This window comes from Aquila chrysaetos, chromosome 6 (genome assembly GCF_900496995.4).
Source record: "Aquila chrysaetos chrysaetos chromosome 6, bAquChr1.4, whole genome shotgun sequence".
NCBI lineage: Eukaryota > Metazoa > Chordata > Aves > Accipitriformes > Accipitridae > Aquila > Aquila chrysaetos.
The window spans coordinates 7,961,579-7,987,742 of NC_044009.1; the positions used below are offsets into that span (position 1 = coordinate 7,961,579).

The 26,164-nt window shown below is 52.9% G+C and overlaps 1 protein-coding gene across 13 annotated transcripts; it reads right to left on the reverse strand.

The window, feature by feature from the left end:
* Positions 1-4,018: 4,018 nt before the first annotated feature.
* ARHGEF10L (Rho guanine nucleotide exchange factor 10 like) lies at positions 4,019-26,164 on the reverse strand. Of its 13 annotated transcripts, none has more exons than XM_030018566.2 (30): positions 25,924-26,164; positions 21,086-21,171; positions 20,615-20,800; positions 20,463-20,490; positions 19,571-19,656; positions 19,363-19,446; positions 18,912-19,087; positions 18,321-18,437; positions 17,040-17,148; positions 16,599-16,691; positions 15,592-15,698; positions 15,295-15,372; positions 15,024-15,203; positions 14,678-14,794; positions 14,478-14,570; positions 14,053-14,226; positions 13,263-13,408; positions 12,883-12,897; positions 12,506-12,690; positions 12,294-12,409; positions 11,979-12,106; positions 11,793-11,893; positions 10,751-10,872; positions 10,386-10,472; positions 10,039-10,268; positions 9,775-9,929; positions 8,097-8,242; positions 6,487-6,661; positions 5,155-5,277; positions 4,019-5,059 (listed from the first exon to the last, which is right to left on the reverse strand). In XM_030018566.2, exons 1-30 carry the CDS (start codon positions 25,959-25,961, stop codon positions 4,575-4,577), a joined length of 3,966 nt encoding a protein of 1,321 aa, XP_029874426.1. In that variant the 5' UTR covers positions 25,962-26,164; the 3' UTR covers positions 4,019-4,574. The 13 variants fall into 13 exon arrangements, with proteins under 13 accessions (XP_029874426.1, XP_029874427.1, XP_029874422.1 ...); XM_030018567.2 differs by lacking the exon at positions 25,924-26,164 and adding an exon at positions 23,241-23,269; XM_030018562.2 differs by lacking the exon at positions 25,924-26,164 and adding an exon at positions 22,194-22,552.

Below are 26,164 nucleotides of genomic sequence, written 5' to 3' on the forward strand. Positions count from 1 at the left end.
TGCAAGGAGGAGGGGGAAAATCCAGGAGGAATCAAACCGGCTTGATTAAAGGCTACAGAGGAGGATGATGGGCAGCGAGGAAGGGAACCGGCTTTGCTTACATCTCCTGGGGAAGAAGCAGGGGGGAAAGCACAGCGAGGCTGCTTTCCCTTTGCAACGCCATGGCTGGACCACGTACCCCTCCTAGAAACTTCTCAGATTTGATTTCCACACCCAAATATTGGGGGAATAAAGGAAATTTCCTCCTCCCATGGCTGTGGCCAGCTGAGGCATCTCATAATCCAGCTTATTGCCCACGCAGGCACTGTCTGCTTGAAGGACACGACTCCTCCGGCCACACTTCTTCCTTTGCAATGGGACATTGAGTTAGCAGAGCAGGTTCTTTAAGATGAAGAAAAAAGCCACAGCGATCCCATCCATCACAGCTCGACATCTCCGTCCTTTTTGGGACATATCAGCACGGCACACCCTAGGAGATGCCACCAGGGCACCTTTGCGACATACTACCACGGCAACCTTCAGAGATGCCACCGTGGCACTTTTCAGACATATCAGCATGGCGCACCCTGGGGACACACCCTCCCCACAGCAGCTCTCCAGGCGAGCCAAGGGACCCCACCAAGCTGTCCCCACCTTTTCCCACAGCAAGAGCTCACTCCAAGGACCTACAACCACCCTCCAGGCTGGTGGCCAAGTCACAATCCCACTGCAGGACCTGGACCACGACACATCCACGACCCTCTGCCCACCTACACCCCACACCAAGGTGGAAGGCATAGCCATGCATAATTCATCCCAACTTTCAGCCAAGAGCATGACCAGAACATCCTTAATCCCCTGGCCAGAGACAGCCCTGTGGCGTTGGCCGCCAGCCAGCCCAAACCAGGAGGAGCTTTTCAATCACTCGGAGGGACTTTAGGACAGGGGCTGCTCATGAAGCCATTGCTCTCCATCCTCTTTGCAACATGGATGAGGGCATACAGATGGACAAAGAGCCTGATTTGGGTGGAGGCTTGTATTGGGTTTGTGTGGCAACGTTTTGGTAGTGGGGGGTTACAGGGGTGACTTCAGTGAGAAGCTGCTGGAAGCTTCCCCCGTGTCCAACAGAGCCAATGCCAGCCGGCTCTAAGACGGACCCGCCGCCGGCCAAGGCCGAGCCCATCAGTGATAGTGGTAGCACCTCTGTGATGACATATTTAAGAAGGGAAAAAAGTTGCAGCGGGAACAGAAATGGCAGCCGGAGAGAGGAGTGAGAACATGTGAGAGAAACAGCCCTGCAGACCCCCAGGTCAGTGCAGAAGGAGGGGAGGAGGTGCTCCAGGCGCCGGAGCAGAGATTCCCCTGCAGCCCGTGGGGAAGACCATGGTGAGGCAGGCTGTCCCCCTGCAGTCCACTGAGGTCCACGGTGGAGCAGATCTCCACCTGCAGCCCAGGGAGGACCCCACGCCGGAGCAGGGGGATGCCCGAAGGAGGCTGTGACCCCGTGGGAACCCTGTGCTGGAGCAGGCTCCTGGCAGGACCTGCGGATCTGTGGAGAGAGGAGCCCACGGAGCAGGTTTTCTGGCAGGACTTGTGAACCCGTGGGGGACCCACACTGGAGCAGCGTGCTCCTGAAGGACTGCACGCCGTGGAAAGGACCCACGCTGGAGCAGTTCGTGAAGAACTGCAGCCCGTGGGAAGGACCCACATTGGAGAAGTTCGTGGAGGACTGTCTCCCGTGGGAGGGACCCCACGCTGGAGCAGCGGAGGAGTGTGATGAGTCCTGCCCCTGAGGAGGATGCAGTGGCAGAGACGTGTGATAAACTGACCATAAACCCCATTCCCCATCCCCCTGCGCTGCTGGCAGGGGATAGGTAGAGGATCCGGGAGTGAAGTTGTGCCCGGGAAGAAGGGAGGTGATGGAAGCGTGATGGAAGAAGGTCCCCATTGTCCATACCTGATTTTAGCCATGCTGGCACAGCAAATGCCTCTTCTCATCCTCTGTGGACCACTGCAAAAGCAACTGCAAGGATGCTTGCATATGAGATACCCCATGCATGATGCATCCCCCCGCCAGGACAAGGGTCATGAGTCTGTTTCTCCTTAAACACACCTGAAAGAAAAAAAAAAAAATCACCCCCCCAACCAGTTCTAACCCTTCAAGGTAGGAAAAAAAATCTCCATTTTAAGTCCAAAAAACACCCCCTGAAAGCTTCTGTAGCTGGGGGGGCTGCCCCAAGCCCCATGCAGCCCCCTCAGGCAGCATCTTTCAGAGAATAAGCAAAAAAATCTTTCCTAAACCAGAGCCCTGGGATTTTATGTATTCATTTTTGTCGGCACAGTCATTAAAGGGAGGCTTCTGTTTAATAGCATTTGCTGGGAGTTTGCAAATACAAGAAGCTCACCAGCTGCCCTGGCACGTTAGCAGCCAGGTGAGATAATGAGGCTGGAGGAAGGGATCAATACAGAGAATATCAAGAAGAAAAAAGGGGAATAATAAATAAAAATATAAAAATAATAATAAGCTTGGGAAGATGAGTCTTGGTGCAGGACACCCATCACTAGCTTGGATGAGGGGGAGCGGGCTCAAGTCTTGCAAAAAGCATCTTCTAAAGGGTACCAGCATAGAAATACTTGCATTTAATGCATTAAACACACTTTGTGGTTAAAATGGAAAAGGTTTGCCACGTGTGCATGGGAGAAGGTGGTGACCCTGTCCAGGGCTGTCCCCAAATGGGGTGAGATTGGGGTCAGACCACACTTGGGTTAATAACATGGCTCATTAAGGTAGCAGCAAGGAGCCCAGTTGGCTTTGACAGTTCCCCTCTCCTTTGGGGAGAACAATACCCACCGTCAGCAGACGGCATGAAAAACGTCTTCATTAGCTAAAGGACATTAATTTGGGACGAGGAAAAAAAATCCAAGGTAGTAGAGCAGCCTCCCGGTGCCATCGGGCCATGCGTGGCAGGGGGATGTCTGCAGCAGAATCCCCTCTGAGCTTTGAAAGCAGCAGCACGGCTCAATGTAGCATCCTCATTTTGGAGTATTTTAATTGAAATTGTAGCTCAGGTGGCCGGTGAGCCTATAGGGATGGCGTCTGGGGTCCCACAGATTGTTTTTATAACATCCCCTTGCTAAATAAAGTACAAACTCCATGGTTGGCGTTATATACAGCATTGCAATAAATATATATATATGTATTTTTAATCGTGCAGTTGCAATCACATAGCATGGGAACTCCCTACCATGCCATGGGGGTGATATTCCTTGAGAATCAGCTGCTTCCCTGCACACTGACCCCAAAGGTGAAACAATTGCAAAGAAAAATAGGAAAAATGTGTGGAAAAAGCCACAAGTTCCTTGACACTTTTCCCATGGGCATCACTGATGATCACGAGGATGCTCATGGTCCTTTGGCTGCGGCATGCTGCACGGCTGGTCCAGAGACTTCGCCACCTTCTTCGTGCTGTTTCACACCACTGAGACGGGGAGAAAACTTAATCAGAAAAGACTTTAAGGGCAAAGAAAGAAAAACTCAGCAAAGCACATTTGATGGCTAATTAGAAAAATACTCAGAAATCGGTGCAAGGCGGATAATCTTCGCTCCCTGGCAGCAGGAGCTACGCTGTCCCATTTCAAGGTTGAGCGGTCGGGAATATCAATCTGATAATTGTAATGCTACAAATGAAAATCAAATTGAAGCCAGTTAGAGGATCGCATTATAAATTGATTTAGTCCTCGGACAAGTTTCCACCTCCTTGGTCCCGGGTTTCTCTGCCGCGGATGGAGAGAGCTCAGCTCACCAGAGATGGAGGTGATGGGCTACATCCTTCTGCCCATTTTCCCTCCATCTCACACCATTTCGGGGGGGGGGGGGGGGGGGGGGGGAAGGGCATTTTGGGGCTTCCTATTGATGCTTGAGGATGTGCAGCTCCAAGGGGGTATATTAACCCCTTGGGATGCTGTCGTTGAAGCAAGGGAAAGAAAACATTTGCACCCAAAGCCAAACCCCGTTACAAAATACTGCAAGGAAACATGCTGATTACTATAGGATTTATTTCCACGCTCCCAAAATTTCCCTTCCTCCAGAAACCACATGTACTCAGCTCCCAAAAACAGGGGATTTTTGTACCAAATATCCTCAATTCACAGTCAAAAAATGGCTATTTCAGCAAAACCCCCGTTTCGGCGCAGCCGGCACCCGCTGAGCGCTCCCACCACTATTTCTGCATCTCCAAGTGCCCCAATATATACAGATTCCTTCTTTATACAGGTAATAATATACATCATATTTATATATATATATTTATATATATATATAGATATTCACACGCAGACACACAGACACCTTCGGCCGAAGAGCCGGCACCTCCAAAGCCCGCAGGGAGGTTGCCGTTCCTGCCGTTAAAAACTCCCTTCTCCCCATGCACAAAGCTGTTTTTTGGGGGGGAAAAAAAGCCCATTTTTCAGTTTTTTTCCTCCTTAAAAAAAAAAATAAAATAAAGGGTGATGCACCCAGGGCAGGACCACCCCCGGCAGCTTTTGGGTGGCTTTTTGAGGTAGGTGCCGGGTGGGTCGGAAGGGGTCCTGGGGTGCTATAGCATCAATGGGACCTGCCAGATGAGCAGGGTGCTGTCGGCATCGCTGCCCCGGCGTGGCGATTCGGCATTAAAGTTACGGTAACCCCGACCTCCCGAAACGATGGCCACCGAGGAGATCTCCTTGCGTGGGGTGTCACGGGCGCAGGGTCGGCTCCGCACCCAGACATCAGGGTCGTCGGCCATCTCATAGATGGAGCCGTCCTCCTCGGTGTGTGCCGGCGTGCCGCCGATCGGCGCTTCCCGCACCGACAGCAGCTGCCCGGGGAGGTGGGAGGTGGATCGGAGGCGATATTGTAATAAAATCCCTTTTTTTCTCATTTCCCGAGGTGGGGGGCCATCCAGTTCAGGGGGTTTCTCTTCCTCACCCTCCTCGTCTTCCTCCTGGTCACCCTTCAGCACATCAGGTGCCAGGGTGCTCAACGCCACCGCCAAAAACTCCACAGGGCCACCGTGCCCGTTGAGGGACACCATGCCTTTTCCTGCCAAAAAAAAAAAAAAAAAAGAGGTGTTTTACTAAAAACAAGCCCCAAAATAACATTGCATCCATGCAGGGAGAGGTTTTTCGAGTGCTCACCAGTGATTTTGGGGATGCCCTCCAAGCGGGGCACGGGCAGCAGCACGATGATGCCCTGGTCAGTGCCCACCCAGAGCGAACCCTGGCAGATAAGGAGGCTGGTGACACGGACGTGTTTTTGACCTGCAGGAATGGGAGGAAAAAAAAAAAAAAAAAAAAAAAGAGGGTGAGGGATGAATTTGCAGCAGCATCTTCCCAGATAACCCATCACCAGTAGGTTTTTTCATGGGGAACACACTCCAGAGCCCCAAAACCAAGCAGCCCCTTTGCACGAAGGTCTCCAGCCCAGGGAGGATGCTACAAATATAAATAAATAAAAAGAGGAGGGAAAAAAAAAAAAAAGAAGAGTGAGACTTCTAATGGCAAATGAATATTTTATCGCCGGGACTTAGCACTGCACGACGTCGGACTCAGTGAAGCAATATATCTGCGGAGATGCAACTCTGGTTTCTCCGGGAGGACTTTATTAATGACCTGTCGAGTTAAAAAGGATGAGAGAGCGCGAGTTCAAAAACGCATTAATACCCAACGCTCACTCGCCCAGGAAGAAAAGGAAGTGATAAATATTTTAACATGCCCTAAAAAAAAAAAAAAAAAAAAAAAAAAAAAAAAAAAAAAAAAAAGCGACTTACACGAGTATCGTGCTTATAACTAATTACACAATTATGTCGCTCTGTAGCTGGAACAAGGCGGGAGACAACCTTGCAAGCCCAGAGTAGCTAAGAGATGGATGGGTGGACACGGCTGGGAGATGGTGCTGGACGGTAAGCTGGGGAAAAAAGGGGTGCACAGGGCAATGGCAGTGGGGTGCATGCAGGGATGCATGCATGGGGATGCACATGCGTGCAAGGATGCACACAGTGCAAAGATGGGGTGCATGGATGCATGCAAGGATGCATGGGTGCAAGGGATGGCGTGCAAGGATGCACGGGTGCAAGGATGGGGTGCATGGATGCACACACATGTGCAAAGATGGGATGCATGGATGGGGTGAGTGGATGCACACACATGTGCAAGGGTGGGGTGCACAGATAAGGCGCATGCATGGGAGCACAGGTGCAAAGATGGGGTGCACGGATGCACGCAGGGGTGCAAAGATGGGATGCGTGCCTCATGCATGGCTGCAAAGATGCCACCAGCTCCGGCTCTGCAGTCAGTGAGGAGAGACCCCAGAGGTCCAAGCTCAACCCTTTACACCATTAACCAGATAAATTCCTCACACAGTTTCTCTGCAAACCAGCCCAGCCATAAAGCAAAGCAACACGTCTATGGGGTGATGCTCCAACTTGCCCATTAATTGCAATTAAGAGCCAGGGAGAAAAGGGAGCTCACCTGGGAGGACGAAGGTGGTCCTAGTGGCAATGTTGATCTCCTGCAGGTGCTCCAGTGTCTCAGTGTGGAAAAGGCGGATGGAGGAGCCCGAGGAAAAGGCCATCCAGACCCCACTGCCCGCCTTGATCATGTGCGTGACACTGGCCTCCGCGTCCGGGTGGGCCTCGAAGGTTTGCTGCCAAAAGGGGAATTGCAAAAAGGAAATCAAAGGGTTGCTCCCTAAAATTGCTGCTAGCTTAGGCTCCCTCCGGGAGCTGTTTTAGGGCTGCAAAACTACATGGGGAGGGGATCAGAGTGACCTTGAGGTCCCATCCCTCCTCACCAGCTCTGGCTTTGGCAGAGGACACTGAAACCAGCCCATCTCCAAACCCCTCTTGGGGCTTTTTTTTTTTTTTTTTTTTTTTTTTGAGTGATAACAGTCTTAGTCTTCCCCACTTCTCCAGGTTTTGTTTTTTTCTTCTTTAAAAGAGTCATTTCCCGGACTAGATATATCTGCAAAATCCATCCCAAGATGGGATGAGACCTTCCTGCTTCCTTCCAATGCCCAAAATCAGTGATCAAAGGCTCAGCTCTGCTGCAAGAGCTATTTGGGGATTATGGACTGTTCAGTCTGCTTCCCAAGCTCCCTGCCAGAGCATTTCACTATCAGTCACAGGATGCAAACTGCAGGAAAAACACCTTTCTGCATCAAAAATTGCCCCTGCTGCAGATTTCCCCGAGTAAAACCTCATATTAGTATGGAAGGATTAAATCACTGGGAGAGAAACCTGCATGCAGTGATTTTGCCTTCATTTCTCCTATGGCTTTGAAACCTTGTATTTTTACTTCAAAATTTGATTTATATTAAAAATAAAACCAAACCAAAAAAAACAAAAAGAGGACTCGGTATTGATCCCCTTCCTGGAGAGGACCACCATAGAGCATCCCCCCAAAAAGCTCATACAGAATTGGGGTGGATAGAGACTTTTAGGTGATCTCCCCTTGTTCCCCACCCCACATGGGATTTATTCCCTGATGGTTTATTCCCAAGTTGCCGATCCCATCCAGGCAGACCCAAGACCTTCCGTCAAATACTATTTATACCATCCCCCAGCATGCCCCCCCACTCCTATTTTTTTTCCTCCCCCATCACTTTTCTTCTGCAAAAATTCCCACCCAGCTCCTGTCATAAATAAAATCAGAGACTGAAAACGAATCCAGTCCCCGATGCATTATTCATCCCCGGCACCGCCGTTAGGCTGGATTTACGACAGCTAATACATGCAAACTAAGTTTGGGCACTAAATGTGAAAATTAAAGGTGGAAGAAAGGGGTGGGTTTTTTAAAGAAAAAAAGCAAGTATTCAGCATTCCCTGTTTATGCAGCTGCAGGAGATGTCTTGGCATCCTCGTCCTGTGACCCAATGTCGGAGGGAAGGGACCCAAAAGGGATGAAAAGCAGCAAAAAGCAGCAATAAAAGGTTGGTTTGGGCATTGCACAGGCAGGGATGTGCCCGTGCACATGCATCCTTTGGGGCTCAAACCACTGTGACTCCCCCCTCCAAAAGCCACCGCTATGTCCCCCCCCGCCCCGTGGATGCAGCACGGGGGGGTCCCAGTGATGGTCCCTACCTGGGCGCAGAGGCTGGTGGCATCGAGGACGGTGACTTGGTTGGCACAGCTGGCCCAGAGGGTCTCATCCAGTGTCAGGAGGGCTCGCACGGGACCGGTACCCACGGCCAGGCGGGTGGGCTGCTCTGTCGGGTCCCACAGCCCCCCTAGAGCAGAGATGCCAGGATGGGGGGGGGGGGGGGGGCAGGCAGAGAGAAGATGCTCAGCAAAAAGAAAAAAGCATCTTTTGATGCAGCTGAAACCACCCTAAACGGCTGCTGGGGTCGGCTGCAAACACCTCGTGTCCCCAGTGTCACCTCGGATGCCTCTGAGCATCTTAATGCCACAACCAAAAGGATGGGGGGAGCTCACACCCCCAGCTTCAACCTCCCAAAGCCCCTTTGCCCCTGTGCAAACAGGTTTTTTAGCAGCAAACAACTGGCCACCTGCAACACTGGGGCATGTTCCTCGCTGCAAGAGCCAAAAATCCCCCCCCCCCTTTTTTTTTTTTTTAATTTATTTGCTCTCGAAGCAACAATCCCGAGCCGATTCATCCAGGGCCAATCTGGAGTGTCTCTGTGAACAGCATCCAATCTGGATTTGGATGAATTCGCCACCAGCGGTGGCTGAGCAGCTTCAATGGGTAATTGCTCTCCTTTTCTTATTTCCAACGCAATTTTTTTTTAAAATAAAACGTAGGATCCAAGGGATAAAAGAACCCTTTGGGCTCTCAGACCTCTACTCCCATCAGCAGGAGTTTGCAACGGAGCTGCCTTTCAGTAAATCCTAATTTTCACGTAAAAATGGGCTATTTTGGGAAAGCTTTTTCCTTCCAAAAAGATGGGGATAAGATTAAAAACCCCACCCCGCAGCCCTGCCAGCGGCTTGCTGCCTTTGACATGCATTTATGCAATCGAGATTAAATTAAAGCCACTTTATTAATTGGCTTGCACGGTTGCTATAAGGTGGAAAAGGGGATGCGCAGCACCCCAAAATGCAATGTAAGTGCCTTTACTGGCTCCGGGTTGACTTGGGTGCTACTCGCTGCAGGTTATCTCAGAGCAAATGAGGGGTCTTGTCCAAAAATAGGCCAATGGAACACATTCTTTGAGGCTCTTTCCTACCCTCTAGCGATGAAGCAAAGGTATTTAACAGCCCAGGCGAGGAGTGCCAGAGGAGGAAGGCTCTCAGCAAGCTGCAGCCTTGGCCTGAGCTAGAGCCAGGGGAAAAAAAAAACCAAAATCAAGCTAATAAAGGAGATGGTTTTTTGCAGAGATGGGGTTTGGAGGGGGTCAGTTTGGTTTACAGCACCAAAAAGGGGATTTTTTTGAAGCCAAAAGCTCTGAGTCCTTGTGCATCCTGGTGTTGGACCCTTCCTGCAGCTTCCGAGCATAACCATCCTCTGAGCAAAACCTCTGCGGTCCCAACCCCTCACCAGGACTGTTTTCCACATATTTTCCCCCAAATCGAGCCCCTCTTGCATTCATTCTGGCAAAGCAAAATAGCATGTTTTCCCCCCCTCTCCCCGGGCTGCAAGGGGAAGAATGAAATAATGGGGCGGGGGGGGGGAGAAAAATGGAGATTTACCACCATTTCAGCAGCCAGCACATCTCGCTGGTGTAAAGAACCTCGTGCTCCCTGTTTTTTAGGGTGTCCTACCAAAAACCCCATCCGGAAGAATGCACAGGGGTGCCCTCACCATTCCTCCTGGGGTAGGCGGCCACGGTCCCATCCTGCAACCCTGCAAACAGGTACTCGGGGCTGTGCCTCAAGCAGAGGACAGGTTGCATGCCTGGGCTTTTGCAGGTCAACAAGCACTGCGTCCCCATGTCCACGCTGCCGTAGACTGCGATGCTGGGGAGGGAACAGGGAGAGATGGGGAGATGCAAGATATCATACTGGTCCTCACGGTTTGGTGCTGGTGATTGCACCAAAAGGATGGCTGCGGAAGATGCGGGCTCACCTGCCATCCCGTAACCCCAAGCACACGGTGGGATGCGGGGATGCTGGGGGCTGTTCGGTGGTCGTTCGGGGTTCCTGGGTGCCCGCCGGTTCCCCCTCGCCCGCCTCGGGGATATACTCCATGCACAGCACCGGCGAAGCCACCGGGAAGGACTTGACCGTCCGCGGCACGGCGCGGTTGAGGGAGAAGATCTCCACCTGCCCCCCTGCGCCTTCCTGGCCCCCCCCAACCTGCGGGGACCAGAAAATGGGTGTTAGCACCAGCCGCGAGCACTGGAGAGGGGGTTTGCAGCCAGAGTGACCCAAACCCAGCAGGTTTTGCCCCATTTTTGGGGCCGTTTTGCTCACCCAGAGGTAGCCCTGCGGCAGCGAGGTGCTGACGGCGGAGAAGCCCAGCAGCGAGGACTGCACGGGGTTGTGCACGGCGGCGCCGAGCTGGAGGAGAAACAGGGGTATGGGAGGGGTCCATAACACTCCCAAATTACCCCAATGCACGCAGGGTATCGGTGCATGCCCCAAAAATCAGGATCCAGCCCCAGCCCAAAATACCCCTTGTATTTTCAATTTTCCAGGGTGGATCGCACCAATTTCTGCCTTTGCAACCACCTTGCCACCCCATCCAGCCCATCCACTGTGGGATTTCTGCCTTTATTCCCCAAAATGATGGATGTAAAGGAGAAGAAGGTATTGGGGGGGTTGGCCGTCGCCCTTACCTGCAGATCAAGGGCCTTGGAGGAGAAGGCAGGCATGTGGCAGGAGAGGATGGGGCACCAGAAAGGAGCTTTGCTCTTCTTGTCTTCGTCGGGACAGAGCCAGCCAGGCTGGTTCTCCTCCCCTGTGGTAAGTAGAGGAGATCAAGGATGGCCAAGATACCCCCCAGCATCCTCCCCCATGGGACCCCAAAATTAGTAATTTGAGGTGCAGGGCTCTCATCTCCAACCCCAAACCACCATCATCTGTGGACCTGGGGTACATGTCACCCCTTTCCTCCAAACTATTGCACCCCACCACAGTCCACAGCCAAGCAACTGCCTCAAGCAGCGGCAAAAGAAGCCTCAAAAAGAGAGATAATATATATATATATATAAGGGGAAAAAATACACCCTAATGTGTTTCTTCACATTAGGCTTTAATGTGTTTTCATTTGTAACTCATGAACTCATGGATACAGGATTATCCCCTAGGCATCCCAGATTAAAAAAAAAAAAAAAAAAAAAGAAAAACCACACACAAAAAACCCAAACACATAAACTGTTAAAAACAAGAGAACCAAAAATCGTTCCAGCCCAGGGGGATCTGAAAACTCAAACAGGATTTCAAATGATTTTTTTTTTTTCTTCCATTAAACAACTATTTTTTTTGCTGTAGTGGCTGGTGGAGTTGAATAGGGATAGGGATAGGGAAGCGGCAGGAGGAACAGCTCCTCCCTTACTTATTCATCCCATTTCGCAGAAAAAGGGTCAGCCCCAACACCATCAGCATGAGAGCCAACGGAAACCCATCACCACACGACACCATCCCGGAGATGCCACCCAAGAGCAGCAAAACGCAAAGCATTTGGAGCCAGAATTACCAATTCCCATCATTTCCAGCGTGCAAACCCCCAAAATGTTCTCCATCACCTTGCTCCAAATTTTTTCCCCCTGCCCCATTTCACATCGGGATGCTCGGGGCGAAGCAAACCCCGCTTCTGCTCCCAAATTTGGCTTTTTGAAGCAAGGGTGATGGCAAGCAACATGCCATGGGGCTACTCACGCAGGCCTATCTTGGCCAAGTGCAGGCGGTTCACCCAGGAGATCTTGCTCAGGGGGTTTGGAGTGATGAAGACCACCATGACGCTGATAGGGCGGCCGGACCTGTGTAGGGAAAGCATCACCAGGTCCATCTTCAGCCTCCTCCTCCCCGGGGTGGGAAGAGTCCACCCATGATCCGCAAACTCACTTGTCTGGCTTCCCAGGCAGCAGGAGACGGAGGCGGCACTTGTTGGCAGAGTGGATCTCCTCCTCCTTCACCTTCATCATCCTCTGCAGGGCCAAGCACCAGTCCTGGGCCACTGTCATGTTCAGGTTCTGGAGGAAGAGTCATAAATCATGGAAACGCCTCCAAAACAAGCCTGAATCATCCCCAAATTTCATCTGTGGGGCTCTGGAGGACGAGGTGTCCAGCGTTCCCTGAGGAACTGCATGGTTCTTGCAAAGCGCCGAAGCTTGGTTCTACCCAAATCATGAATTTGACCATGCTTTGGCACATAGATACCTGGTAGGTGCCATGTAACGTGCTGATGAGAAGGGTGATCTGCTCCACCACCGCCAGGTCCTTCTGCAGGTCCTGCAGCTCCTGGAAGAGCCGTGGTGGCCCCAGGTAGACTTTATCTTGGGTGGAGAAATGGAGAAATGAGATCCATGGAGGATGCTCCACCCCACCCCACCAAAACCAGCCCAACACCGGATCAAGGGATGGGTGCTCACTGTGCGAAGCCTGCCCAGCCGGCGCGTGCTTCTTGGCACCAGCGTTGTGGATGACGACGTTGTCTTTGTCATAGGCACCACTCTCCTGCCCCACCTCCACCACCTGCACCTGCGGGAGGGCCGTGCTCCACTTCAGCACATATTTGGGACCGAGGGGCACCAGGCTGCTGATTTCCAGCTGGCCTCTGCCGAGGAAGGATGCAAAAAAAAAATAAATAAATAAATAAACCAGCAGGCACCGTGGCTCACCCTGCAAGCCCTTGCAAAATGCATTTTGCAAGCCAAGCCCCATTTGCAACCCCACACCATGCACTGGTGCATGCCTGCACCCCCAAATATGGGGCACACAACCACAGCAGACCACGCTCGGCACCTACCCTGGGTTCACTGGCCTGGAAGAGGGGAAAAATGATTAATAAAGAGGTATTATGGGGAATTCAAGGAAGGTTTTCCTCTTTGTAACATCAACCTCTACCAAGCCCTGAGGTCCCAGCAGGCTCCCGGACCCTACACCAGCTCCAGGACCCCACAGCACCAGGGGATGGAGGCTTTGCATGGAGGCATGCCAAAAGTGGGGTGCAAAGCAACCCCAAACCAGGTGGGTTCCCCCTCTGAAAGAAGGTGAGGTGGTTTTAAAAGTCATTGGGGTAGATCTAGCAAAACCCACTAAGCCCAAAAATTGAGGTGGGGAAGGGGGAAGGTTGCTACACTGGTGCTTTGCAAAGTGATTTTGGGGCCTGGGGCCATCACCACATACTTGAAGTTGATGTTGGCGCACACCAGCATGTCGTTGAGCAGGAAAACCTTCCGCTCCTTCGACTTGATGAGCTGCCCCCGGTCGCCGTACACCGTCTCCGTCAACGTCTCACAGAGCAGGAGCTGCCGCTGCCCTGAGCTCAGCAGCTGCAAAGGGGATGGAGCAGGTGGGGGGGCTCAGCCTGGGGCCTCTTGCAAGCCTCCTGCCTCCAAATTTGGGTTGCTTTTCCCTTATTGCAAGGATTTTCCTCCAACCGGGAGCACGCATGGCCCCGAGTTCTGCAGAGACGGCTGTGCAACATGCTCCGAGGCTGCACGATGCAAAAACCCTTTGCACCCTGTATGTCCAACCACCAAGAAAGCAGAGCCTTGAAAAACCAACGTGGGCCTTTTGCAGCCCCTTTTGGGTCTCTCTTCACCCCCTGGCCCTAAATCCTGATCCCAGGGCTGAGCTGGCATGTGCTTCACTGCAGTTTTTGCCACCATGGCCATCGCCAGCCCAGGATGTGTCGCAAGAGCTTCATTTAGGGTTTGAGGTTTTTTTTTTCCCCACCAACGGTTGCAAAATCAGGCGGATGAGACAAAGCAGCTTGTCCTTGCTTTTCACTGGAGGGGAATTTCCCTGTGCCAGCCTCAGAATTTGCTTTTGCTCTACGTCCTTGCAGAGAAAACAGGGATCCTGGCTTCCCGAAACCCCCGATGCAGAGAGGAAGGTGGAAGCTGCAAAGCTCAACCACCAGCTCCAAAACCCACCCATCACGAGGATGAGGAGGTAAGGCTGAAGGACCCACCTTGTTGAGGCTGCTGCGGTCGCTGATGCTCTTGCTGAGCTGCTGGATTTCGGCAACTTGGTCAGCCAAGCGCTTCTGCTCGTTGAGCTTCTCTGCCAACGTCTCCAGCTCAGTGAGGGCCAGCTGGAGGGACAGGCGGTCCGCGTGGCCCTTTGGGGTGTTTTTCAGCATGTCCTGGAGCAGGGAAAGGATGGGGGACAAAAGCCACCCCGGAAAAATCAGCCCCATTGGGGGATGCTATGATTGGAAGCGCTTTTGGCCCATCCAAAATCAAAGCTTGGAAGATGATCCTTGGGATGGTCCCCAAAGCTGCAACCAAGCTGCCAACCCAAAAATGCGTCCCTTGCGAAACCCTTTCCCAAAGCACCCAGGCTGCAAAAAATAGGGTGCAAAGCAAGGTGGGTGCAGGCACCCCTCACCCTTACCTGCAGGAGCAGGATGAACTGGGGGAACCTCTGGATGGGTTTCACCATCAGCCCGTAGAGCGTGACCCGGTCGGCGCTGGCCATCTGCCTCTTCTACAGGGAGGAAAAAAAAAGGGGGCAGGGGGGCAAAAAAAAAAGAAGAGTTTTCACCCATAATGGTGACTAGCAGCACCCTGCACCCACGTTTGCGTCCTACTGACCTTGAGGAAGTCAAGGAAGGCAGGTTTGGTGAGACAAGCCTTCTTGATAAGGGACATGGCAGTGGTGAAGTTGTTGACGTAGTCGCTGTAGACGTCCAGGACCATGGACTTGGAGAACTGGGGAGAGGGCAGGAGGAGTGCCGCAATGCTGTGGAGCTCCCCCAGAAAGGGGGGTCAGCAAAGCATGGGGGTGCTTGTGTATTTTTGGGGTGATGCTGAGGACACTGGTTGTACCCCAGGTTGTGGCTGCATCACTTAAATCCTCCAACCCCCCCTGCCCCCCCCGCTACCATTGAGAGGGGTCCAGAGGGAGGTTTGGCAGCAGTCCCCTGACTTTTCCTCCTACCGAGGCCACGAAAAGATCCCCGATCTTCTCCGCCGAGTCCCACTCGGCCACGCGGGAGGCGAGGGCGATCTGGAACATGGAGTGGCACTGCAGGATCTCCTTCAGGCGAAAAAACACCACCTGGCACTTCCTAGCGCTCAGCACCTTCGGCTCCATCTCCATCAGCGGGTTCCTGTAATCCTGCGGGAGATGCCAGTGCATCAGAATCCCGGCATCCTTGCGTTCCCCACCGCCCCGAGCCCCCGCTCCCAAAAAAGGGGGGGTCTCCCACCTGCAGGATGCGTTTCAGGGAGTCCACGTAGCTCCGCTCACTCTGCACGATGGAGCCCAGGATGTGCCGCCGTACCACCTGCAACGATGCTGGGGCTCAGCCGTGGTCCCCCCCAAACCCCACATAACGGGATGGGGGGGGGCGGGCAACAGGGTGCTGCAGAAGTGCTGACGCGGCAGCATCGCTTTCTGCTGACTCGCCTTTTCCTCGGTTGCTCAATCACGGGACCAAGGGGAAGCCGTGCCCCCCACCAACCACCCCCCCCCCCCCCGAATCCCCAACCCGCCCCACACCAACCTGCTGCGGGCTCAGCCCCTCGGGCATGGGGCCCAGCTCCGGTGGCGGGTGCTTCATGTCGGAGACGGTGACCTCCAGGAAACCCGTGTCCTCCTCCTCCGAGTCTCCTGCAAGGAAAAAAAACCCACAACCAAATGCCAAAAAAACCCCAATTTCAGACTTTTGGGGGTCTAAAGAAGAGCCTGGACTCCCATCAGCTGCTTGGCTGGGGATGCGTTTGGGTTTGGAGCTGTGAGCGGAGATGGACCCCAGCGTCCTCCCAGCATCGCGTGTCCCTCCCAGAGCCCCGGCCACTGTCACCGGACACCAGCATGAGTCAGGCTGCGAGCAGGGACCGAGCCAGCTCCCCGCAGGGAGGGGACAAAAAGTGTCCCTGTCCCCAAAAAGCCACCCTGGTTGGGGGAAAAGCCCCCCGTCCCTGCTCCAAGGGTGGGTGCGAGCAGGGAAAACAGGGACAAAAGAAGCCAAAAGCAGCACGCCAAAGAAAATGGGGAAGGTGAGAGGCGAACGCCCGCCGGCCGGGGACGGGGATCCCTTACCCGAGGCTGAAGCAGCTGAGGAGGAGGAAGGCGAGCGAGCCAAGGCGGCATCGCGATGCGGGGACGGCCGCTTCTTCCACATGGCCGCAACGCCCCGCTACGGCCACCCCAGCCCCATCCCCGTCGCCTATAAATAGCCGGTAACGGGAAGGACCGGCTGGGCTGGAGGGGAGGGCGCTGGCGGCCGGGTGACCTTTTTCCTTCCCTAATTTTGGCCGGGAAGCTCGCCACCCTTGGCTGCCAGCTTCGTGAGCTCCTTCTCCCCATCTCCATGCCCTAAGGACGGGATGCTCTGCAGCACCCTTAGGACGGGATGCCCTGCAGCACCCCAGGGTTCCCCAAAAGCACTTAAGCCCCCACCCCGGCAAGGCTAAGCCACGTTGGGGACATGCAGGGAGGCTGGGACACACACGCCGGATCCTCCGGGCAGCCCTGGCCGAGCAGCGAGGCTGTCCGCCAGGATCCTACCTCCCCCGTGATGCTCCAGGGAGACCCTCGAGCTCCAGCGGGCAGGCGGCTGCTTTTCCGCCTCCGCCGCCCTCCTCCTCCGCTCCCCATCCCCTACGCAACAGCGGAAGGGTTAGGAAAATGCCCCCAAAATTGGTATTTCAGGGCAAATCCTGCTCTGTGTCCGAGGGGGAAAGCCATGGGTGCTGGTGTGGTGGCGTCATTGTCCTGCTCCCAAAAGGACATGGGTGCTTGGAGCAAGGACTGAGCCAAACCAACTGAGCTTGCATGGGGATGCAAAGAGTGAAAAAAATTCAAACGACAGCTTAAAACGCAGAAAATAAATCAGCAAAAGGAAAAGCTGAAAACCATAAGGATTCATAATGTTTTTTTTAAAAAAAATACTCTCAAAAAGGCTTTTTTTTGGCTCCCAAAAGCAAGGAGGGGGGGTTGCCTGCTTACCTGGTGCTTCTTTCCGGTGCAGGAAGGTCACCTTCCTCATCACCGCGATCTTGGTCTTCTCCAAACCGTCCTTGGTGCCGCTTTTGGCCGCTTTCATCAGTTGGGTCATCTGGGCAGGGGGACGAGAGGGACCGGGAAGTTCAAGGCAGCACCGGAACCCCATTTTGGGTCCGGATATAGAAGTGCCATCCCCTTGGGGACATCCCCTGTGAGCATCATCCCCCATTTTGGGTCTGGATGCAGTGGTGCCACCTCCTTAGGGACATCCCCTCTGAGCATCGTCCCCCATTTTGGGTCCGGATACAGCAGTGCCACCTCCTTGGGGAGGTTCCCTCCAAGCATTGTCCCCCATTTCGCATCTGGATGCAGCGGTGCCACCCCTTTGGGGACATCCCCTCTGAGCATGATTCCTCATTTTGAGTCCAGGTACAGCAGTGCCACCTCCTTGGGGACATCCCCTCCGAGCATCGTCCCCCATTTTGGGTCCAGATATGGCAGTGCCACCTCCTTGGGGACATCCCCTCTGAGCATCGTCCCCCATTTTGCATCCGGATGCAGGGGTACCATCCCCTTGGGGACATCCCCTCCGAGCATCATCCCCATTTTCCCACAAAGCCCGACGGGGAGGAAGAGGAGGCACGTGGCCGAGGAAGAAGGATGCTCCAGCATCTCTCCTCCCTCCGCAGGGACACAGCTGCGGGCAAGCAGGCACGGGCAAAGCGGGAGCATGCAGCAAAAGCAAAGAGGAGGGAGGGAAGGGAGGCACGAGCACATCCGTCCCCTCCTCGCGGCTGGGGTTTTGTGTGCGAGAGAGCAAAGGAGTGGGGGGACACCTCAAATCGCAGCGGTTTTAGCCCAAGCTGACATCGGCGTCGCCTTCCCAGCCCAAACTGGCCATAAACTGCCAACGTGGATGGTTTGGGACTGGGAAAGGCTTTGCACTAAGTTTCTACACCTCCCAAGAATCTCCTTCCCCACCTGATTTCCACCCCGTATCAGGGGAAAAACCTTCTCAATCCATCTATCCCACGGGCAACCTCGCTTCGTCCAAACGCCCCTTAAAAAAAAACAAACACCCAAAAAGCAAATGGTTTGGGCAGCTGGAGGGTGGGGAGCTGCAAGACAGATGGACATGAGAGGCAGCTTTGCAGTACTTAACTCAATTTTTTTTCCTCTTTTGGGGGATAAAATGGGATGAATTCAGCCTGGATAAATTCCCGGAGGGTTTCCCCCCGCCGCCTGGGGAAATTTGGGGGACAAGGGACGGAGGAGTGACAGTACCTTCCAATCGTACTTCTGCTTCAGCTCCTGCATGTCTCTCCCCCCAACTCTTAAAGCCAGGATGTCCCTCTTAGTCCTGGCGTATCTTTCCTTTAGTCTATTCAGGTCTGGAGAAAGCTGAGCCCAAAGCAAACCAGGCGGGAGGAGAAGGCAGAGGAGGCGAGAGAAGGCAGAGAAGAGATCCAGGTAAGCAGCCAAAAAAAAAAAAAAAACAAAAGAGGAGGAGAAATCATCCCAAAGCAGCACGGTACAGGCGGCATCTTCCCAAAAATCTGGCTTTGCTCGAGCAGGGAAGGGAGCAAGCACAGGGAAAGGCAGCAGCCACGCTCCAGCAATGCCGAAATGCAAAAGGAAAGGGGAAAAATTAAAAAAAAAAAAAAAAAAAGGGGAAGGAAGAAAAAAGAAAGAAATGAAACCCCCTAAGTTTCGGGCTGGCTTTGCACTGCGTGACCCCGGGAACCACAGCATCCTCTGCTTCACCATCTGCAGGAGCAGCTGGGCTCGATGCTCTGGTGCCATTATACAAGCAAACCCAGGGGGGAAAAAAAAAAAAAGGAAAATAATAATTAAAAAAATAAATTCAGGAGTTACCTTGGGCTGGAAGGATGCCCGCTGCTTGGCCGGCTCGGCCTCTGGCTTCGTTTCCTCGCCTGAATCCTCGCTGTAGCTCTCGAACTCGCTGGAGCTCCAGCCCAAATCTTCGCCCGTCCGCGGCCCCTCGCCGCGCTGCACCTCCTCGTAGATCAGGCTGCGCTCTGTCCCCGGGCCTGCCAAGCAAAAACCAGCTCCTTTTCCTTCCAGGAATGTAATTTCCCCTCCCCAGGGACCCCCAGGAGATGCCCCAAATCCACAGGGTCTTGCAACCCCTCTGGGAACACCTCTGCCTTCATCCCTCCCGATTCCCAGTGGTTTTCCCAGGGTTATCCCCCTCTGCATCCTCTTCTGGGATGCGCTTCTCCTTCCTGGAGCGTGCCTTGGTTTGCCTGGCTGGAAAATGGGCTTGTGGTCCCTGGGGAAGCAGAGGGGGAAGGTCTGTCCCTACCGTCCTGCTCGGCATCAAGCGTTTCACAGGGGACATCATCGTAGATCACATCATCCTCCACCACCGGGAACTCAAAACGCTCACCTTTGGGGGGACAAAACCCCCCAACAGGGACTCAAGTCAGCACCCGAGGATCAAGTCAGGATGGAAAAATCCTTCCCAAGCCTCGGCAGCATTTGTTTTATTTTTGCCCGGCTTTTTAACCCACCTTGGCAGCTGCTTTTCCTCTTCCAGGTCTGGGCACCGACGTGGGGGTCTCCACCAGCCTCCCCATTGCTCACCCCCACTGGCAGCCTGCAGGGAAGGGGGTCAGGGAGCACCCCGGAGTGCAACCCACCCCCCAAGATTGGGTGCAAATCCCCTGGGATTGGGTCCACCCAAGTCCCTCACCCCCCCCCATCACCCTCATTCCTATTACAGGGGTTCACAAGCACAGAATAAAGCTTGTATTCGTGTGTGTGTCCCTCATCGCATGTCTGCTTCTTCAGGGATTTGGGGGGTCCCAGGTTTTAGGGTCATGATGGTTTTTTAAGTGGGTCCAGGCAACCCACATGGGGTTGATGCAAAAAAACCCAAAATGGCTTTTTTAGCCTCAGTCCTCATGCTGCTGCAGGGCAGGAGGACGCACCAGCATCAGGGAGCGTGGGGAGAGGGTCCCCATCCCTGGTTGGGGTCCTGCCTCTCTCGCTGTGCCCTGTGCATGCTCCAGTGGGGGGGACAAGCTCTCCTTGCAGCCAAATTTGCATCTTTTCCCCCCCAAATCTGCAGCTGGGGCGAACACCAGCCCCCTTTGAACACCCATCCCAGGGGGTTTCTCCCTCATCTCCTTGGTCGAGGGCTGGAGGAAGGCCAGTTAACCACAGACCCCCAATGGTACCCAAAGCCCCCACAGATCCCCAGGGCTGCAGGGTGCACCCCAAAACCCTGGGACTCTCCTGCTTGCAGCCCCTTTCGCAAGCAACGGGGAGAAGTTGGGGAAACTGAGGCACGGCACCAGGCTGTGACATGTCAAACAGGGAGGACAAACCCCAAAGTTGTGCTTTCTCCTTCAAGGGACTCAACCCCCCCCCCCCCCAAAATCCCCCCAAAACCCCACGTACCCTTCCTGGGTCTCCGGCACCAGCCCGTCTGCAGAGAAGAAAAGCAAAGAGAAATGGCGTTGGCACCCAGGCTGGCAGCGGTGCCGCCCTCGGCACCCAAAGGGGACACGGTGGGGACATCGGAGACACTGGGGACCCTCCGTGCTCCTCACCGACACCAGAGCTGGCAGCACGCCGTCTGCGAGGGGGTGCCCGGAGGACAGCTTCGCCGCTCGGCTCGGCCGCCGAGTCCTCTTCCTCCTCCTCCTCTTCCTCGCTGTCGTCAAAGTCGAAGGCTTCGCCGAGGTCCTCCTCCCCGTGGGGCAGGGGGCTGGGGGTCTCCAGGGCGAGATGGTCACCTGCGAGCAGAAACCCCGTCACTCGGTGTCCTCTCACCGTGCTGCCGTACCTCAGCAGGGATGGAGGGATGCAGGGACCAGGGGACAGAGGGGACAGTAGAGAGCATCACCCCGCAAAAACCGCAAGAAGCAACAGCCCTTCGTGTTTTCACAACCCCAAGAGGCTCCGATGGGGATACGTAGGATGCCCCTGGGTGATGGGCCCCCCACTTTCTGCCCAAAGCTGGGTGTCCCCGTCCCCCACCCCCAAAAAAAAAACCCCCAGCTCCAGTGGGCTGACAGTACCTACTGCAGGGTGGGGGGGGCAGTTCAGATGAAGCCATGGTGCGGGGGGTCCGGATGCTCCGCCTGGGCCCTTCCCCAAGGCTTTCCTGTGGGAGAGAAGGAGAAATGGGTTGAGAGGGGAGATCAGCCCCCCAAAATCCATCCCCGGGAGAGGAGGCAACGTGGGGAGAGCCCAGGTGTGATGCATCCAGCTCCGGCTGCTGCAAAACCTTGCGAGGAAGCAGAAAAGCTGCTCCCAGGTCCCAGTTTGCACATCAAATCCAGCTCGTGCATGGTAAATCCACCCCATGCATGGTAAATCCACCCCATGCATGGCAAATCCAGCTCCGAGCATCAAGCTTGAAGGTCTCGGAGGGCGGGAAGCGCCAAGCATCCTCCTTGCGATCGATGGCTCATCCGCTCCGGTAACCAGAGACGCCCGGCACGACGCCTTGAAAGGTCGCCAAGAGGAAGAGGAAGGAGGGAGCGGGGACCCCCCATGCCCAGGGGACGATGCAATGGAGAGAAACGACACCTGAGAGGCTGCAAAGAGCAAAACGGGGCCAAACTCTACTAATTTGGCCCTGCTGGAAGCAGCAAAGGATGCACGATGGATGCCACCACCCTGCTCCAAAGAGCCATGACCCCCCCGCAACCATTTCTCCCTCGCCTGGACCCTCATTTCCCCTGGGAGGGGGATACAGGGGACACACAGACCCAGGATGATCCCCAAAAAAGGGATCTATTTATTCCCCCTGTACCAAAACCCTTTTGAGCTGCAGCGCAGCGTGGGTGCGATTGCCCCACGTGGGTTTGTAGCAAGCCATACAGCTCCAGGGCCATATATATATATATATATATATAAAAATATATATATATATATATGTAGGTCTAGAACACAGCAGGAGGGAGCTGAGGTCTGGGATCACATCCCAAATTTGCATTTACCCCTGGAAAATGAGCTGTAAACCCCTCGCAATCGCAGCACGTGCACAGGCTGATGGTGCAACCCCGCCAGGCTGCAAAGTATCAGCAACCCCAACCCCGTCCCGCTGCAAAACCCCCCCAAAGCATCAAGCTAAAACCTATCTGACCCTTTCCCAGCCATAAAAAAAAAATAAAAATAAACCTCTTCTTCCCCTCCTTGACCTGGGTTACTGCCGCAAATATCCTCTTCCAGCCGCTTTTGCAACAAGCCCGTTGCCTCCATAAACACATTTATAGAGATTTATTTGGGAGGAGGACTTGGGGACGCTTATTTTTCCTCCTTGAACTCTTTTGCTGGCCCTTGAAACAGAAAGCGGTTGGCAGCCAAGGCTGCTCTCATATGTCACCTAATCTGCTTCCCATTAGTGAGGGAGCAGGCGATTCCCTTCTCTCCCCCTTTTCGCAAGCTCCAGGTTTTATCCCTATGGATGCGATGCCAACCAAGCCATAAATCCACAATAAACCGGCCCCACCAGGAGATGTGACGGAGCTGAGGACCACAGAGGGGGAAAAAAAAAGCCATATTTTTGCAGTGATGTCTCCAAAAAAAAAAAAGTTAAGCAAGGTAGAAAATAATAACACCTGGGTAAAATAAACCCAGCAAAGCGATGCCGATGGTTTTATCCAGAAACCAGTTTGCTCGCTGGTTTGCTTCGCTCTTCCAGTAATCTGCTGGCTTCTGCATTCAGAGAGGGGAGCGGGAAGACGATGCACAGCCGGGCCCTGTGGCTCGGTCCCGATTTTATCCCGCTAGCGGGGCAGTAGAAGGTCACTTCCCATTTTGACAGTTGACATAAGCTCCCATCAGCCCGATTTGTCCCAGGGCTGGTTATTTTTCCGGCTGTAAGCACGCCTGCCGCCGAGGAGAATTACCAGCTCTCCAAAACAACCTGCCACGACCTTTAATTGGGTCTTGTTAAATTAAAAAAAAAAAAAAAAAGTTATTTTGCATAATTTTTCATAGCAAAACTTCTAGTGGGGTAGGAGCATCCCACAGGATGGGGGGAAGGGAAAGCTGGTGGGGATGAGCTGCCCTACCAGTGAGATGCCCCCAAACCAGACTGGGACAGCAAAAACAGGATGTCGAATAATCCAAGAAGGATTTGGGGATGCAAAACAATCCAAGAAGGATGTAGCGATACGCTATCATCCTTGGAAATATGGATTTAAAGCCCTGCTGCGTCCTCACCCTGCCGCCAGCATCACGAGCCCCGGTCCAGCCCCATCTCCCTCCCAACCCGGGCGGGGAGGGAAAAATAAATAGAGCTCGAGCTAAATAAAGGCAGAAAAGCAGGGCCATCTGCTAAACCCAGCCCGACCCTTTGCCTAGCAAGCTGGCAACTATTTGGCTTTATTTTGTTTATTTTTAGCCGCCGCGACGGAGCGACAGGTCCCAGCTGGCGGGGACGGCTGCCAGTCCCCAGGGGACCCGTCCCTGGTTAAAGCATCCTCCACCCCATCCTACCGACCCCCTTTTTTCTGAAATATAGGGGTTTGTAAAAAGAAAATGTACAAAAAAAAAAATCCATAATATCACAGCAGGGATGCAGCTGGGATTTACGCTGGGATTCCCTCCTGCTCCTCTCTGCATCCCCACCATGTTAATCCCTCCTTATAAATAACCCCGGCGCTATTTATAAGGGATGGAGGAGTAGAAATAAGAATTAGCTTTTGTCTCTCAAGAGTTTCCTCCGACTCCTTATTAATTCCTCCAGCCGACGGTCCTGCATCCCAGCTGTGGCTTCAAGGCTTATTTCACCACCTGGATGATTTTTCCACCCTCACCTTGGCCAAAAAATAGAATTAATTCAGATTATTTCCAGCATGTGGGATGCCAGGGAGAGCAGCGTGGTCCCCAGAGGAAAGCAGGGATGTTTTCTTCCCCAGATCCCAGTCCTTTAAAATAATAATTTAAAAAAACCAGCAAATATTTGTTGCAAGGTAAGGGTTTTTTTCCAGCCCTAACTGGGTCTGTACAGCACGTTATCAGTGTTTTAAGGGCCGAGTAGTTCATTTCCCAGTTTTCCAAGGAATTAGTTGCTGAAGTTTGAAGGCGTCCGTGTGGGAATGAGGGCTCCAGTGAAGAAAAATTATCCTGTGTCTTCAAAATTTCCTCAAATTGGGTGTTTTGAAGCAGTTGCGGTAGGTGGAGGTGGCAATAAGGGGCGGCTCGGTGAGCGATGGGAATGAAACGATAGCAAAAAGATGGGGTTTTCCCCTAAAAGAAGCCAAAAGATGGATTTTTTTTTTCCCCCAAAAAAAGGGTTTTCCCAGAAAAAAGCCAGAGGAGGGGTTCCCCCCCAAAAAAAAATTCCATGAAAATTCATGATTCAAGGCAATTTTGTGATCAAATTTTAAATCAACTCTTGCCAAAAGGCATCATCTCATAGGAAAGCTTTTCCTGAACACAGTGTTTCCCTCTTTCACCTCAAAACGGCTCTTCTGGGCAAATATCCCGCAAATATTCCAGCTAAAAATCCCAAGACCTGGAAAACTGCCGCCGTTTTCCTTTTTATTTTCCTTTTCAACATCGCCGACGAACCGGAAAAAATCCTTCCCTTGTCCAGCTCACGCCATGAGAAGTGCAAATGCAGGGGAAAAAGGGGGGGGGGGGGGGGGGAATCAGTAAAAAAATCAGTTCAAAAAATCAGAATTACAGCACTTAAAAAAAAAAAAAAAGAGCCTGTTTGCAAAGATTTCTAGCAGAGAGACCCAAAAAGCAATGAAAAAGCCTTACTTATTGCCAAAACCCTTCCCAATTTGATGCTTATCCCAATCTCCACCTTTCAATGCTTTGCAAAGCAACTGCAAAGTTCACCCACTGCGAAACTATCCCGGAAAAGAATTTGAAGAGAGAAGAATTTGAATCAGAAATAACAACAATAAAAGCAAAAAAAATTGGGGTGTTTTCCCTATTAGTGTTCCCACCTCAAAATTCCCAACAATTTTAGGGTTTGCTCTATTGCAAAGCTGTAAATTAAAACCTTGCCCACCCTTTGCAAGTGATTTTTTTCTCCCATCAGTTCTCTGGGATCACCTTATTTTGGCTGAAAAGTGACTTAAAAATCAGCATCAGGTGGTGACACTGATGGATTCAAGATCACCCTCCGCAATATTCTTATTTTCTCTCCCTGCTTTGCAAACACCTATTCAAGCACCCCATAAATACTGGTTTTTTCCATCCTGCAGATGCATTATTTCACTTTTTTTTTTTTTGCTGGTATTTTGGGCAAAAGCTGCTCTTTGCAACCCAGCATCTCACTAAAACAAACTTAATAAATTGAAAAAAAAAAAAAAAAACTGATGCAAGCAGAGGGGGAAAAAAATATTGCGGTGACTTCAGCCCCTTTGCAACCCTTGCAGCATACAATGCAACCTTGCACCCCAATGCAACCAATGTGTCGTCCCCCCTGCCAAAAAAAAAATCACTGAAAGGGGGAAAATTGCCATTATTTGCTGTCAGAATGATCCTGGAGGAAGTTCTTACTTCCCCCTCCCCCGAAATTGCAGGTTCCCGCAGGTGCTGCAAATCCCAGCCAGGAAAACCCGGGAGGGATTTGCAACCATCACAGAATTTGCAAGAAAACAGGGTGAAAAAGCCCAGGAATGGGTGCCAGAATAAGCTTGATGCACCAATGCCCACCTCCTCCCTCCCCATTGTTCCTTCTTTTTGCTTATATATTTAAAAGCAAGTAAAAATATATAAAATACATATATGTAACAAGAGCCCCTATCGCTGGTGGCAGCAGGGAGGCAAAGGGCGACCTCCTCCCCCTGCAAGAGGATGTGATAACCTACAGATATGCATTATATGTATGTATATATTTAAGGATTTATGGCAAGGAGGGGAGAGAAAATGGGTTTTTGCTGACCTGGGAAGGCCGCGTCTCCTCCGGCTTTGTATCCGCATCGGCCGAGCAGGCCCCCGCCGGGGAGGCAACGTCAGGGAAAAAAAAAAACAAAACCCCAAACCACCCCAAACCTGACGGGGATTAAATCCCACCGTCACCCTCAATGGGGTGCCCAGGGTGGGTGACACCCAAGGGGCACCCACCCACCCACCCCGACCCCCCCAGATCCCAGCGGCCAAGGGCTCGCTGCCGGATGGGAGCC